The sequence below is a fragment of the Pan paniscus genome, chromosome 19 (genome assembly GCF_029289425.2).
Source record: "Pan paniscus chromosome 19, NHGRI_mPanPan1-v2.0_pri, whole genome shotgun sequence".
Lineage (NCBI taxonomy): Eukaryota > Metazoa > Chordata > Mammalia > Primates > Hominidae > Pan > Pan paniscus.
The window spans coordinates 64,254,306-64,271,444 of NC_073268.2; the positions used below are offsets into that span (position 1 = coordinate 64,254,306).

General features: G+C 44.7%; 1 protein-coding gene across 4 annotated transcripts in view; it reads left to right on the top strand.

Moving 5' to 3' along the window:
* The window catches only part of STX8 (syntaxin 8), a 327,440-nt gene that overhangs the window by 84,319 nt on the left and 225,982 nt on the right, over positions 1-17,139 (top strand). For all 4 annotated transcript variants that reach the window (XM_003818086.5, XM_057300232.2, XM_063599242.1 and 1 more), the window contains one exon: positions 274-366. In XM_003818086.5, coding sequence (XP_003818134.1) covers positions 274-366 — 93 coding nt within the window. The remainder of the gene's footprint in view (positions 1-273; positions 367-17,139) is intronic.

The window sequence follows — 17,139 nt, forward strand, 5'->3', positions numbered from 1 at the left end:
TATATATTAAGTATCAGAAAGTTTAAATGTTCATGTTTCCAAATCTTACTTTGTTTTTCATATTTAAAATCTTAATTCTTTTGGAAATCGTTTTAGTTTAAGGTGTCAGGTAGGTGTTTAGTTTTTAAATTTTGTTCCAATAATGTTAACTCTTTTCTCTTTTTTTTCCTGACTGATTTATATGTCAACTTGTGTTACATGCCTGGGTATACTTATGGACTTTAAGTTGTTTTCTTCTAGTTTCTAGTTAATTATTTTTCTTTTTTCTTTCAGAACAGGACGCAGGCCTTGATGCCCTTTCCTCTATCATAAGTCGCCAAAAACAAATGGGGCAGGAAATTGGGAATGAATTGGATGAACAAAATGGTAAGAATAAGTCTGGGATTGACCAGATTTGCCGTTGACATAAATACTAAAGGCTTGAGCATTTGTTGAATGAGTTTAAGATTATACAACATGTAAAGTGGTTTAATGTCAATGATTGTTACAGTTTAACGCATTGGAGTGGGGGTTGTGGCAGATTTAGATGATAGTTGTTAAATACTATGCAAAGAAATTTGGTGAAAAATTTTTCAGTTCTCAGTAGCTGCTTTTAACAATACTGTGTTTTATGATCCATTCATCCCAAGAGCTTTTCTTCTATGTGGCAGTGATATGAAATTGCTCAGCACTTTGTACACTGAGGCTGTGTGGGCCTCATGTCATCCCCACACCCGGTGGAGTTTGCTCTTCTTCGATCCTGTGTACCAGGCTTCAGGGCAAAAAAGGGTTTGAAGATCTTTGTTCAGGGTTTGATGTGACAAGTCTGGTTGGAAAAAGATGAATTTGCAAACTGCAAGCAGGGTGGATTGGGGAGTGTTTAAGACGTGTAGGCATCTGCAAGGCTCTTGTGCTTGAGGAGGGCCTGGATGGGTTGTAGGAGTGGAAAGGGGGAAGAAATACGGGTGCACGGGATTGCCAGTGATTTTATGTTAAGGATGAAGTTGGGAAACTTGAGAGGAGACACTGGTTTTTGGGTGAGATGGTAAGTCCAGTTTACATGTGTCTAATTAGAGATGCCAGCGGGAGATGTCCAGTTGGCAGTGGGAGACATGGTACCAGAGCTCAGGGAGAGGGCAGAGCCAAAGAGAAGAGATGGGAGCAGCTGCAGTGTAGAGGTGACGTGTGACAGCGTGGAGTCGTTGAGTGGCAGTGAAGCTGGCATTTATGGAAAGCCCCCACTATGTGCTAAGCCCTTTCATCTATGTCATTTCATTTCATCTCCACACAACATCATGAAGGCGGCACCCTCCTCGTGTGAGAGGCAAAACTCAGAGTGGCTGCAGGGCTCCCTGAGGCCACATCGCTTATGAGTGACAGAGCTAAACTCCAGCTCAGGTCTTCTGATTCTAACGTGACTGCTTTTGCTGCTAAACTGGCTTCCTCTCTAAAGAAGACAAAGTAGGAAGAGAAAAAGAAAATGTAAAGTATTCTATCTAAGGTTTCAGCTTTTAGTAATACCACGATGGAATGGCTTTCAAGAAAAGTTATCAGGTGGGTGCAGTGGCTCACACCTGTAATTCCAACACTTTGGGAGGCTGAGGCAGGCGGATTACAAGGTCAGGAGACCAGCCTGGCCAACATGATGAGACCCCATCTCTACTAAAAATACAAAAAATTAGCTGGGCGTGGTGGCCCACACCTGTAATCACAGCTACTTGGGAGGCTGAGGCAGGAGAATTGCTAGAACCCAGGAGGCGGAGGTTGTGGTGAGCCGAGATTGTACCATTGCACTCCAGCCTGGGCGACAGAGCAAATCTCCGTCTCAAAAAAAAAGAAAAGTTATCATGTATGAGCAAGCATCGAAGCCCTGGGGATAGACGAACACCCGCTTTGAAGAGAGGGCTGCACTTCTCAGAATCCTACAGCAGACACTTCTATTCTCCATCCTTGGGAAGAATGAGTTAATTTGTTCCTGCAGTGCTGTTCCATTTATCTGTCATAAATCAATTCCATCTGTTTATCATCTATCGTAAATAAATAGATTACTAAATCCAATGGAGAAGCCTTCTCTCTTTACAATTCTAATAGTTTCAGCACAGAGAGGACAACTTAGTTCTTTTCCTGATGGTACCAACACGAACAGGCTAATTTATGTATTTGCATATAATTCAGTTATTGGTCAGTTCCTTCCTTAAGTGATAGTATTGATAAGAAAGTAAGCTTTATAGGCCGGGCACGGTGGCTCATTCCTGTAATCACAGCACTTTGGCAGGCTGAGGCGGGTGGATCACGAGGTCAGGAGTTTGAGACCAGCCTGGCCAGCATGGTGAAACCCTGTCTCTACTAAAGATACAAAAAATTAGCCAGGCATGGTGTTGTATGCGTGTAATCCCAGCTACGCGGGAGGCTGAGGCAGGAGAATCTCTTCAACCTGGGAGGCAGATGTTGCAGTGAGCCGAGATTGTGCCACTGCACTCCAGCCTGGGCGATAGAGTGACAATCCATCTCAAAAAAAAAAAAAAGGAAAGTAAGCTTTATAGAAAATCTGCCTATCTGGTGTACAATTGTTCCTCATCCCAAGGAAATTTAGCCTGTTCAATGGGTGAGACTAGAGAGGACTCTAGCCACCAAACTGATGATCATGTGTTGTGATATACGTGCAGGTAAGCTGCCGTGTCTGTGGGTGGATGGCTAACAAGTGATGGTGCTTTACATGCATAATTTGGTGGGATGCTTTACTAAGTTCCCATATGAAAGCACTGTTTCTTTGTCCAGCATAAGGCAATCAAGCTGCATGTCTTTATCTTGTCTTTCGCCTGGTTTAGTGGTTATCATACTTTGCTGCATATTAGAATCACCTGGGCTGCTTTTAAAACTCCAAGAGCCCAGGCCACACCTGTGTTAGTTTTCTTTTTTGTTGTTGTTTTCATTTTTTTAATTTGATTTTTAAAGTTAGCTTCCTCAGGTTGAAGTGTGTTAGTTTTCTGTTGCTGGCTCACGCCTGTAATCCCAGCACTTTGGGAGGCCGAGGTGGATGGATCATTTGAGGTCAGGAGTTCGAGACCAGCCTGGCCAACGTGGTGAAACCCCACCTGTACTAAACATACAAAAATTAGCCGGGCATGATGGCAGGCGCCTGTAGTCCCAGCTACTCGGGAGGCTGAGGCAGGAGAATCGCTTGAACCCAGGAGGCAGGGGTTGCAGTGAGCTGAGATTGCACCACTGCACTCCAGCTTGGGTGACTGAGCGAGACTCTGTCTCAAAACACACACACACAGACACACACACACACACACACACACACACACACACACACACACACACACGTGACCGAGCGAGAGAATCTCTCAAAACACACACACATACACACACACACACACACACACACACACACACACATACATTCTCTCTCTCTCTCTTAATGTCTTACAGTTCTGTGGGCTAGAAGTTTGATGTGAGTCACACTGGGCTAAAACTAAGGCATGGGCAGGGTGGCTGTTCCTTCTGGAAGATGTAGGGGAGAATTCATATCTTTGATTTTCCAGCTTTGAGAGGTCCAGCTACATTCCTTGGCCCATGACCCCTTCCTCCGTCTTCAAAGACAACAACAGTAGGTTGAGTGCCTCTCATATGGCATCACTTGTACCTCTGACTGCTGCCTCCCTCTTCTACTTTTAAGGACCCTTGTCATGACCTTGGGCCCACCCAGATAATCCAGGATCACCTCCTCATGTTGAGGTCAGCTGATGAGCAACCCATATTCCATCTACAAGCTTAATGGCTCGTTTGCCATTTAACCTAACATATTCACAGACACCAGGGACTACGAGCTGGACATCTTTAGGGAGCCACTGTTCTGTCTATCACAGTCATTTTTTTTTTTTTTTTTTAAGACGGAGTTTCGCCCTTGTTGCCCAGGCTGGAGTGCAGTGGTGCGATCTCGGCTCACTGCAACCTCCATCTCCCGGGTTCAAGCGATTCTCCTGATTCAGCCTCCCAAGTAGCTGGGATTACAGGCGCCTGCCACCATGCCCAGCTAATTTTGTATTTTTGGTGGAGACGAGGTTTCACCCTGTTGGCCAGGCTGTTTTCAAACTCCTGACCTCAGGTGATCTACCCGCCTCGGCCTCTCAAAATGCTGGGATTACAGGCATGAGCCACTGCACCCAGCCTACCACAGTAATTTTATACCAAGTGAATCACAACCTCCAGGGGTGGGGCCCAAGCATCAGTAGTTTTTGAAGCCACCCCTGATGATTTCAAGGTGCTGCCAAATTTGAGAACCAGTGCCCTTATTGAATATGCAGACAATGTATTTAGCGCTGTACTTTGTATTGGTTCTTATATGCTCACATTACAGGTCTAAATCCCCCACATGCACAGAAGCGCATCCACGTGGTGACGTGTATATACACAGCATCACAGTCACAGTCAGAGGTCCTTCGACTCACACATTTTGCCCCCATCCCTTTTGCTGCTTCCCCCACTCCTCCCCTGTCCTCATCTCCATCTCATACCCGGGTGGCTACATGTGTACATATACAAATAGGAGGTATTTTTCCATTCGTTGCCAATGCAAACTTGGTTTTCTCTGTGGTGGCCTCCCGGAGAGAAGGCAGCTATGCTGGTGGTTTTCTAATGTGAACATTTGCTCCTCGGAGATAGGGCAGAGTCAGCCATTTTCAGTCACAGGAAAAGAGACTCTCTGAGGATAAAAAAGTATATCCCTGCCAAGACCATCATCAGCTTTTATTCCTTTTGTTAAAGCGAAAAAAGGCTGTGATAGCTGTAGGTGTTAAGAATGGGGCTGCAGCCCCATCTGGATTTTTATTGTGATCTGAGTGATAGGGAGTCAGGGGCGCTGGAAAAGGGCAGCACATTGGCTGCAAGTATCTGCATGTGATTTACCGGCCTGCTGAATTTTGGTTTTCATTAAATGAGGAAAACAATAGGCTAGGTCATTTTGGAATCAAGTATCAAAATCTTACTAACAAAATACGTTGTACTTAGAGCATAACCACAAAGCTGAAAGGTTGAATTATCTTCAGTTTTGGAATTCAGTTTCTAATTTTCTCATAGAGAATTAAAAAGGGCCTGACCAACCCCAGTAATTACCCTGTTCCTATGCCAGTGACCAAGCCAAGCGAGGAAATGGATCAGCAGTTAAGTGAAAATCCCAGTGATGACAGACCCTAATGGCCACTGACTAGGGGCCTTGGCAAGTGGAACACTGAGTGGATAACGTCCCCTCATGCAGCCACAAATTCTAGTGCTCTTCAGTTCCAGGTGGCCTCTATGGGTGGGAGGGCACAAAGGGCTCATGACAGACCACCAGCACTTCTCCAGAACCCAGAGTTGTGGTTCTGGTCTCATTCTGTTGCCCAAGCTGGAGTGTAGTGGCACAGTCATGTCTCACTGCATCCTCCATCTCCCAGGCTCAAGTGATCCTCCCACCTCAGCCTCCTGAGTATCTGGGACTACAGGCCTGCACCATAGCACCTGGCTAATTTTAACTTATTTTTTGTAGAGATGGGGGTCCGGTCGCCCTGTGTTGCCCAGAGTGGTCTTGAATTCCTGAGCTCAAGCAATCCTCCCACCTCAGCCTCCCAAAGTATTGGGACTACAGGCTTGAGCCACCACCCGCAGCAGAGCTTTTTAAAAAGAACACCAAAACAAGAAAATGAACAGAACTGATGTTCTGAGACCTTTTGGCATGAGCCACCACAAAGAATCACATCACAAAGATCAGCACCACAAAGAATCATAGAGGCACGATTTGATGGATGACATCACACCAAGAACAAATCTCTGCTGGTGTATGCAGGTCTTCGCCATTCTTTTGATGCTCAGATATCCCAAATTGGCCAATCCTTTTGGATGTTTCCATGACAATCTATGAGCAATTCCTTGCTTTCTGGAAGCATAAAATGTCCCAGGCTCTCCTTTTTCTCTATCCTATCCCTGGAATCTGCTGTTTCCTCAAGGATCCCTGGTTCCTTTTATTGGGAAATGCTGTTTGGAATCTAAGATCTTGGTGCATACTGTACTGTACCCATTGCCACTGGAGTGTTGTTACTTTTAGGCCGTTCATTATCACGATTCTTGATTTTTTATAGGTGAGTTATTTCCTTCTCTCTGGAACATGTTAGGATCTTTTATTTATGAGCATGCCTTAAAGTAGGTACATTTTCATTCACTGTTTTGGATGCTTGGCATCCCTTACAATCTAGAGATTCCATTCTGGGAAATTCTTTTGTCATTTCCTTCCTTCTGTTTTTCTGTATTTTCTCTTGCTGCAACTCCTACTGGTCAGATTTAGAACTCCTGGATTGTCCGAGCATGGTGGCTTATGCCTGTAATCCCAGTACTTTGGGAGGCCAAGGTAGGTGGATCATTTGAGGTCAGGAGTTTGAGACCAGCCTGGCCAATATGGTGAAACCCTGTCTCTACTAAAAATAAAAAAATTAGCTGGGTGTGGTGGCACATGCCTGTAGTCCCAGCTACTCGGGAGGCTGAGGCAGGAGAATCACTTGAACCCGGGAGGTGGAGGTTGCAGTGTGCCGAGATCACACCACTGCACTCCAGCCTGGGTGACAGAGCAAGACTCTGTCTCAAAAAAAAACCCAAAAAACAAAAAAACAAGAACAAAAAACTCCTGGATCAGTCCTCTAAGTTTCCTATTTTTTCCTCTGTGATACTGTCTAGTTTACTTATTGTTTTTCTTTCTGATTTGAACAACAGCAGGCATACATTTTTTTACCCTTTGAGGGTTATTTCCGTTTTATTTATGAAGCAGAATAGGTATGTGTATATATGTCATAGAAGCCAGGCCCTATGCTTTCCTCTCCATGAATGCCTTCTTCATCTGCCCAGTTATTCCTTCCTCATGAGGTGAGTCCTGTCCTGTCCTGTCCTGTCAGCTGTGCTTCCTAAAGATCACTAGAGTCTGTTCATACCTCTGGGTCACTGTCATCCTTGGCCTCGATTACTGCAATAGCCTGATACCTTGCCTCGTGTCTCATTTCTTTCTCAGCCTTTCTCTGCCTTGTATCAGAGTTGTCTTCAGAACACAGATCTTATTACATTATTAATTTTTTTTCTAAGTGACAAGGTCTTGGCATGTTGCTCAGGCTGGACTTGAATTCCTGGGCTTAAGCAGTCTTCCTGCTTCAGCCTCCTCAGTAGCCGGGACCACAGGCATGTGCCATCATACCCAGCTACATTATTAATTTTAAGTGGCTCTCCCAATGCCTTCCTGATAAAGTCCAGACTGGTTCTCAATGATCTAGTCATTGCATTCCCTGTCACTAGAATTACACACCCCACCATACTGACTCACTTCAAGTTCATTAGTTGCACCAGAATGCTGGGCCTGGCCTCTGACACTTTCTCTTTTTTTGAGACAGAATCTTGCTCTGTCACCCAGGCTGGAGTGTAATGGCACGATCTCGCCTCATGGCAACCTCCATCTCTCGGGTTCAAGCGATTCTCGTGCCTCAGCCTCCCGAGTAGCTGGGATTACGGGCACGCACCACCATGCCCGGCTAATTTTTTTTTTTTTTTTTTGTATTTTTAGTAGAGACAGGGTTTCACCATGTTGCCCAGGCTGGTCTCGAACTCCTGAGCTCAGGCAATCTACCCACCTCAGCCTCCCAAAGTGCTAGGATTACAGGCGTGAGCCACCATGCCCGGCCCTCTGATACTTTCATTAAACTTTTCCCAGTGGCTGGAATACCTTCCCCCTCCTGCCAATTATGTTCTTCCCTCTCTGCTTCCTCCTCCAACCCCCACCTCAGCATACATCTTGCTTCAGCTACTGCTGACTTTTTTTTAAATTTTTTTGAGCTTAGGTTGGGCATCCTTTTCTCTTAAGAAATCTTCCCTTCTTTCATGCTCCCCTAGGATCCTGTATTTCCCTAGTCATAGCATCCGTCGCTGACTGATTGACATTTACTTGCCTGTATTCTCCACCGCACTGGAACCCCCTTGAAGGGAGGCACTCTATTCTATTCATTGTTGGATCACTAGTGCTAACTCACATGGCAAATAGTGACTGATGATATTTGTTAAATTAATGAATATGAATAAGGCTTCAGAAACTGTTATTTTACATGTTTTTCCAGAAATCAAGATCACTACAGCTACCTGAAGTGAACGTGTAGAAGATATTTACTACATGGTTGCTAAATTGAATGAGAGCATTTTGTTTGTTTGGCATTGATGAAGATGACACTATTGCTCATGAAATAGCAATTCAGCCCCACTGTAGGAGCTGGCAGACATACGGAGATATCTTACCAAAGGGGGCCAGGCTCTTATTTTTGCCTAAAAGTACTTCCCATTCCCACCCTGCCTGTGCCCAAGATGCTGGATTATTGAGATCTGACAGTGTAGGCACAAGGGACCAGGCGTGCATCTCCTCTCTGCTTTGTGTGACACACCGGGAACCAGAGTGATAAGGAAAACCAATTGTATTCGTAGAGTCAGTCCTGGAATTGAGGAGACCAGCGTGTCCTTTGAACGTGCTAGAAAATATGACTGTGCTCCTTAAAGGATAAAATACGACTCTGCGCCTCCAGAAAAGGATCAGATAAAGATTTCACATACACATCAGTGAATTACCATGGTAAGGGGCTGTTAGAACTGCTCAGCTGAATTTTCATGTTAAAAGTTTAGAAGAACAGCGTGGTAGGCTGAATAATGACCCCCAAAGATATCCTAGTCCCGATCCCTGGAATCTGTGAATGTTACCTTAAGTGGCAAAAGGGACTTTGTAGATGTGCAAAGTCCAGATTGCCACGATGGGTAGATTATCCTGGATTATCCCAGTGAATCCTAAGTGCGATCCCAAACGTCCTTACAAAGGGGAGGCAGAGGGAGTTTGAAACGGAATATTGAGGCAGTGCAGTGACTGAAGCAGGATGCTACGCTGCTGACTCTGAACGTGGAGAACGGAGCCATGAGCCAAGGGTACAAGGAATGAAGCTCTAAAAGCTGGAATAAAGCCAGGAAATGGATTCTTCCTGAGAGCTTCTGCGGGGGTCGCCTCAATTTCAGTCCAGTGAAACTGGTTTCAGACTTCTGATCTCTAGAACTAGAGGGAGTAAATGCCTATTGTTCCAGGCTACTCAGTGTGTGATAATTTGTTAGAGTAGCAACAGGAATCTAATAGAAGTAATCATGGTGTCTTTTTGTGAATTGTCATTGAATTGGGGTTAGCCACCCTTTTGCTAAGAAACGTTTATAGTCATTTGTGTCTACAGCTCCTCTGAACTCTTGAAGAGATTTCTTTTTTGTTTTGTTTTGTTTTTTGAGACGGAGTTTCGCTCTTGTTACCCAGGCTGGAGTGCAGTGGCGCGATCTCGGCTCACCATAACCTCCGCCTCCCGGGTTCAACCCATTCTTCTGCCTCAGCCTCCCAAGTAGCTGCAATTACAGGTGCCTGCCACCACACCCAGCTAATTTTTGTATTTTTAGTAGAGACGGGGTTTCTCCATGTTGGTCAGGCTGGTCTCGAACTCCAGGCCTCAGGTGATCTGCCTGCCGTGGCCTCTGAAAGTGCTGGGATTACAGGCGTGAGAGATTTCTTAAAAGCAGACTTTACAGAAAGAAGTTTTTGTTGCTGGTGCACAAGTCACTATCAGAAGCCTCTCAAATGCCTCTCAAACTGTTTATTTAGCACTTTGATAATGGAATTAATCATGTACTGGTGAAATGTGAGGAAAGTTTGGTGAAGGAATTTCTTCATGTATTATCTGATATCAGAATTCCCCAAAGTATGCTAGGCAAATTTATTTTAGATAATATACAGAGAAAGATCTTGTATTTTAATAGTTGTATATTTCATTGTGTGATAGAAATAAAAATGGCTAGCATCTGAAAACTCATTTCTCGGCCATATAAAATTTTATTCATTTAACTTGTATAAGCCAGAAAAATAGTACAGATGAAATATGAACGAGGCAAAAAAAAAATTCTGTAGGTGGTATTTGAAATGCTGAAGTTTGAGAAACATTGCTGTAAGACGATTAAAAAAAAATAGGGACAGGGTCTTGCTGTGTTGCTCAGGCTGGAATGCAGTGTCTATTCACAGGCTCGATCATGGTACACTGTGGCCTGGAGCTGCTGGGATGAAGCCACCCTCCTGCCTGAGCCTCCCAACTAGCTGGGACTATGGGCATGTCCCACCACACCTGGCTTAGAAGATTCTTTTTGTTAAAGTCTAGGTTGCTGTAGAACAGCGGTCCCCAACCTTTTTGGCACCAGGGACCAGTTTTGTGGAAGACAGTTTTTCCATGGACCAGGATGGGGGTAGTTTCAGGACAAAACTGTTAGACCTCAGATCACCAGGCATCAGATTGTCGTAAGGAGTGTGCAACCTAGATCCTTCGCATGCACAGTTCACGATAGGGTTTATCCTCCTATGAGAATCTAATGCTGCTGCTGATCTGATGGGAGGTGGAGCTCAGGCAGTAATGCTCGCTCGCCTGCTGCTCACCTCCTGCTGTGTGGCTCGGTTCCTAATGGGCCATGGACTGGTGTTGGTCTGCGGCTTGGGGTGGGGGACCCCTGCTATAGCATACTTCATTTTTGGTTCCATCCTAGTATGATGCCGTGTGGTTTAATATGTGACCCATTCCCACTTGACCCTCCTGGTGATGAGAGCACATGTTAGACCAGGGGAGGGGTTGGAAGATCTATTGAAACAATGCCCTCCAGCCTGTGAGCTCAGAGCTGTGTAAGGTAGTGGCTATGGCAGGAGTGATGTTGTCTGATGCTACACCCCTAGAATTTAAGTACGTTTGCCTTTTGAAGGAAGCAAGACAGTTAGAAACCGCTGTCCTTTAAAGGAAATATGGAATGATTTGAAGTGGAAGGAGTTCCTGTTACTGTTTGGCAGGTGGAACGTGAGCAGGAAGACACGCTTATCCACAGCCCAGAGCTGTAACCTGGAAGAGCTATGCTGAGGACTTTGGGTGCATTTCCCTGTGGCATGAGGCACTTTATGGGTCAAGCAGTCTTTTAGAAATTGGCATAGGAGGCCGGGCACGGTGGCTCACGCCTATAATCCCAGCACTTTGGGAGGCCAAGGCAGACGGATCACGAGGTCAGGAGATAGAGACCATCCTGGCTTACATGGTGAAACCTGTCTCTACTAAAAATACGAAAAATTAGCCGGGTGTGGTGGCGGGCGCCTGTAGTTCCAGCTACTCGGGAGGCTGAGGCAGGAGAATGGCATGAACCCAGGAGGCGGAGCTTGCAGTAAGCTGAGATCGCGCCACTGCACTCCAGCCTGGGCGACAGAGCAAGGCTCCACCTCAAAAAAAAAAAAAAGAAGGAAAGAAATTGGCATAGGAACCTAACACCTGCCCCCTCCAAATGTGGAGTATAGACACACATTGATGTCAGATGAGGAAAGGGTTTTCTCTACGTGGCTGTGTTGGTCTGAATTCAGGTTTTCTTTATTGAGATTTCATTCAGCGGACTTTGGCTGGCTGCTAGGATTCATGGAGTGGCTTCTCAAGTCTGCATTTCATTCATAAATAAACTTGCAAGTTGCTTCGTCTCAGAGAATTTTGGACCGGAATGAGTTTATGAGGTCATCCTTCTCCCCTACCCTATGCCATCTTTCCATCTTTTGGAAGGACTTCCATTTAGTGATCTGTGACCTAGAGAGTCACCTGTACTTTCTAAGATCTTCCCGGAAGTTGATGTGCAAAATCAGCAGCAGTGGCAGCAACTCACCTTTCTGCTGTCCACATTTGTACACATCTGTTTGAACATTTTACTGACTAGCTCCGTAGCTATCCTTTATCTAGATTAAATAAACTTTTTCTTTTCCTAATAAGAAAAAGCTTTCTTAAACATAGTAAGGTATTTTTCCTAAATCCAAAATAATATATTTCCTTCCTCAGTACATTCTCCAAATTGTTTATTCGTTAAACAAATGTTGAACTCCTATTACGTGCTAAGCACTGTGCCAGAATCCACATATACATGTCATGTCCGTTGTCATGGCTCCTTCCCCTCCTGGAGTATTTGTTCTCATCAGGGAGGCAGCTGCTGGACAGATACTGCACAGATACACAGTTAGAGACGGTGATAACACAGGGACCTATTCGAATGTGAAACAGAAGAACTGGCATGGTTTGAGGGTTAGAAAAGCCTTTCCTGGGAAAATGATATTTGAACAGATTGAAAAGGATAAACAGCAGTTACCTGTATGAAAAGCAAAGGGAAGACCCTTGCAAACAGAGGGAAGGGCATAGGCAAAGGGCCTTTACGCAAAGGAGCGTAACATGGTTGAGAACCTTGAGAGAAGGCCAGTCAGTCAGTGTACCCAGGGTCTAGAGAGCATGGGCAGGAGGGGGCCAGGAGAGCCGGCAGGAGGCGGGGGTTAGGGCTTGTGGTGTCGGTGTGACCATCACCCTATGCTATAAAGTAGAGTCAGTGGTTTCAATGTAAAATTACTTAATTTGCTACTTATGGATTCTGTAATTTTGTCTATATAATTTACTGAAAATCAGGGAGACATAAAATTCTCCCATGCATATAATTTATATATATTATATATAATTTATAAAATACATCTATACTTTAAAATACATGAATATATACTTAATATATATTTATGTATATAATACATGTATATTATGCATACTTTATCTATAACATGTATTCCCAGGCTGGAATGCAGTGGCACGATCTCAGCTCACTGCAACCTCTGCTTCCTGGGTTCAGGCGATTCTCCTACCTCAGCCTCCCAAGTAGCTGGGATCACAGGCGTGTGCCACCATGCCCAGCTAATTTTTGTATTTTTAGTAGAGATGGGTTTTTGCCATGTTGGCCAGGCTGATCTCGAACTCCTGACCTCAGGTGATCCACCCACCTCAGCCTCCCAAAGGGCTGGGATTGCAGGAGTGAGCCACCACACCTGGCCTATATATAGTATACTATATATTAAGTATATATATTTTTTCATTGTCCCACAGCCAATAGCATATCTAAACTGAGAGAGTTTAGCCACTTTTGGGGAGAAGAAATAGCCATATTGGCAAGGGGGTGTTTATCCATTCAACAGGTGTTTACCAAGTACCAGCTGCATGTGTGACTGGTCCCCTAGATAGTGAAAAACAGCAATAACAACTAAAAGTTCCTTCCTTTATCATTCCTACACTCTAGTGTCGGGAGGGAGACATTCAACAAATACATCTCAAAATAAGGTATTTTATCAGATTTTAATAAGTACTGTCAAGGAAAAGGACAGGAGGCTGTGGAAGGGATGGTGAGGAGGCAGCGGCTGCAGCTTCAGGAATGGGCCGAAGGAAGCTGATAAGGAGGTGGCCAGTGAAGAGTCGCAGGGAAAAAGGGGATATCTCCTGTGAGATCTCAGAGGCTACAGAGAACTTTGCAAGCTGGAGAAATCAAAAGGCTTTATATTTCTGCATAAATGTATAATGTGGCTGGAAAACAGCAAGTACAAGAATCATGTACCCAGATGAAGTTGTGGAGAGGTCATGAGACAGGATGCAGAGGGCTTCACAGTGTGAAAACCTCACAGGCCCTGAAAACTATAAGGTATTTATATTTTCCTAGGAAGGACTTTGTTTTTTTAGTCACAATCAATAGTCTCAGTCAGGAAACATTTATGCTAATAGTAATTTGGGACAGGACTAGGGCTCCATGCTAATTTATACCGTTTCTCCTTTGCATGTATACAAAAGACCGTAAGTCGGCCTTCAAATAGCATTTCAGGGCTGGGCGCAGTGGCTGGAGCTTGTAATCCAGCACTTTGGGAGGCCAAGGAGGGCAGATCACCTGAGGTCAGGAGTTCGAGACCAGCCTGGCCAACATGGCGAAACCCCGTCTCTACTAAAAATACAAAAATTAGCTGGGTGTGATGGTGCATGCCTGTAATCCCAGCTACTCAGGAGGCTGATGTAGGAGAATCACTTGAACCCGGGAAGCAGAGGTTGTAGTGAGGCGAGATTGCACCACTACACTCCAGCCTGGGCGACAGAGCTAGACTCTGTCTCAAAAAAATAAAAAAAACTGTTCTCATATTCTTAGCTGAGCTTGAAAGCAACAAAGGGAGTTCTCCAGGTGCCAGAAATGAAGAAACTTACCTACACCAGTGAGTGATTGAAGCCTCATGGCCCTCAGAGATAACCAAACCAGATATGTAGCTTAGGGACCTGCATTTCCACACCCGTGTGGATATGGGAGTTGAGGTTATAGGGCCTACGCATTGCAGGCAGCTGAAAGTGGGCTTTCCAAATAAAGCTAGAAGCTGGGAAATGACAGCTTTATGGGAAAATTTCCCCCTTCCCCACCCAAGAATGGGATACTCAGGCCACCCACCTTGGGCCACAGCCACCCCCACATATTTAACATGCATACCTAAGTTTACATTTTTCTAACAAAGTCTAAAGCAAATAAATATCTTGGAATAAATCAAGTTTAGAATTCTTAAACTTCCCTTTAAACTCTTCATCTTCTGTTTTGTTTTCAACTGAAGCCCCCTTTTATTTCTATAGTCAGTATTTTATTTACATTTACCAACATGTTTTACTGACTGCTGTTATAATTGCTGTATCCATTTTATTACTCAGCTCTTCTCATTGATTTTTAAAATTTTGAGAATGATAGTTTTAAACATCAAGAGGTTTTAATGTTCATGATTGCTTTTTTTTCCCACACAAGTATGTATATAAGGTTGTAAATTTTTTAATCCTTTGAATGGTACTAGTTAGAACTTTAAAAAATGGTGAGTGTTTTTGCTCCTTTTGTTATTTCTGTTTCTTCTCTAGGTAAGTTTTGGTTTATTCGTCTTAGTCTTTCTCTTTTATGCTGCTATGGGCTGAATTACATGTCACCCCCCAAATTCAAATGTTGAAGTACTAACCCCCTACTACTTCAGATTGTGACTTTATTTAGAGATAGGGTCTTCAGAGATAATTAGGTTTAAATGGGGCCACTGTGGTGGGCCCTAATCCAATATGCCTGGTATCCTTTTAAGCAGAGGAACCTGAAGCCGGGCACGGTGCCTTGTGCCTGTAATCCTAGCACTTTGAGAAGTCGAGGTAGGTAGATTACTTAGGCTCAGGAGTTTGAGACCAGCCTGGAAAATACAGGGAGACCCCATCTCTACAAGAAAGAATAATAATAATAAAAAATTAGCCTAATGTGGTGGTGTACACCTGTAGTACCAGCTACTCAGGAGGCTGAGGTCGGAAGATCACTTGAGCCCAGGAGGTCAAGACTGCAGTAAGCCATGGTTGCACCACTGTGCTCCAGCCTGGGCAACAGAGTGAGACCCTGTCTCACAAAAAAAAAGAAAAAGAGGCACGTGGGACACAGACACATGCAGAGGGCAGGCCACGTGAGGACACGGAGAAGACAAGCCAAGGAAAGAGACCTCAGAAGAAATGACCTCTGGCTGGGTGCGGTGGCTCACACCTGTAATCCCAGCACTTTGGGAGGCCGAGGCAGGCGGGTCACCTGAGGTCAGGAGTTCAAGACCAGCCTAGCCAGCATGGTGAAACCCCATCTCTACTAAAAATATAAAAATTAGCATGTGCCTCTAATCCCAGCTACTTGGGAGGCTGAGCCAGGAGAATAGCTTGAACCCGGGAGGTGGAGGTTGCAGTGAGCCGAGATTGTGCCACTGCAATCCAGCCTGAGTGACAGAACGAGACTCTATCTCAAAAAAAAGAAAAAAAAAAGAAGAAACGACTTCTGCTCACATCTATACCTGGGACTTCTAGCCTCAAGAATTGTGAGAAAGTTAATGTTATTTAAGCTCCCTAGTCTGTAGTACTTTGTTATGGCAACCTTTACAAACTAATACACATGCTATGGGCTTTTCCTCACGTCTGCTAATTCTTCATTGATTCTTCATATTTATGAATGAAGGACCATATTGATTTGTATAGGTAGCTGCAATAGGCTTTCTTTGTATTTGGGTAGGTTTCGTTTTGTTTTCTTTTCTGAGATGGAGTCTCGCTCTGTCGCCCATGCTGGAGTGCAGTGGCACGATCTCGCCTCACTGCAACCTCCGCCCCCCGGCTTCAAACGATTCTTCTGTCTCAGCCTCCTGAGTAGTTGGGATTACAAGCATGTGCCACCATACCCGGCTGATTTTTGTATTTTTAGTAGAGACGGGGTTTCACCATGTTGGTCAGGCTGGTCTCGAACTCCTGACCTCGTGATCCGCCGACCTTGACCTCCCGAAGTGCTGGGATTACAGGCGTGAGCCACCACGGGCGGCCCTTTAGGCAAGTTTATTTACCCGAAAGGCTTCTTTCTTGAGTGGGAAGACAGGCTGTGATGTGTACTCTGTGTAAATGGGCAAGATATGCCAGTCGGCAGGTTTCTTTCTAGGATATATGGTTAGGTAAAAGAGGGCACAAGCCGATTCAGGACCATTTGCTATAACAAAACTAATAACATAAGGAGAACTCCAATCTTGGGGTGACATCTTTTATATGTTTTATTTCTTTTTACCCCTGTGTCTATCCTAGAGGCTCTTCTTTGACTCATTCTCTAGCCTGGACACCAACACCATGCGCTCTCCCAGGCAAACTTTCCTCTCCAGAGAAGGCTGTTCCGGGGACTCCAGCTGGGGGCAAGTACTGCAGACTGCAGTCTACACAGGGCAGGGCTGTGGGCAGACTGGCTCAGCTGTTCTGTAGACAGCTCTCCACTCAGATGCCCTGATTCCTGCCTTATAACCACTTCTTTGTAGGCCATTCTGTGGCTGCCAATAGCCATTGACTCTAAGCTTGGAGCCTCTCCAGGGTTCTGTCAAAAAGAAAGAGCTTCTTATCTGCAGCCTGATGTGTTTCCAGCTGTATTTCACCCATTCCCCACCCCCAGTTTTGGTTTATTTGTCAATACAGTCCCAACTCTATTCTTTAAGAGAATCTCCAAAATGATGTCTTCATTGATAACACTTCTTCGTGTCTTCAGTGCCACCATGGATTTATTCTTTCAAAAATAACTTGACTGCCATTTCATTGTGCTCTTTGGAATGAAGGAGGCAACCATGTGTGCTTTCTCTACTGTTTGGAGCTCAAAGTCTCTCTCTTTTGCATTTTTTACCAGGTCATAGTATCTATAGAAATCATTTTGCTGAAACAGCTGGTGTTCTGGAGG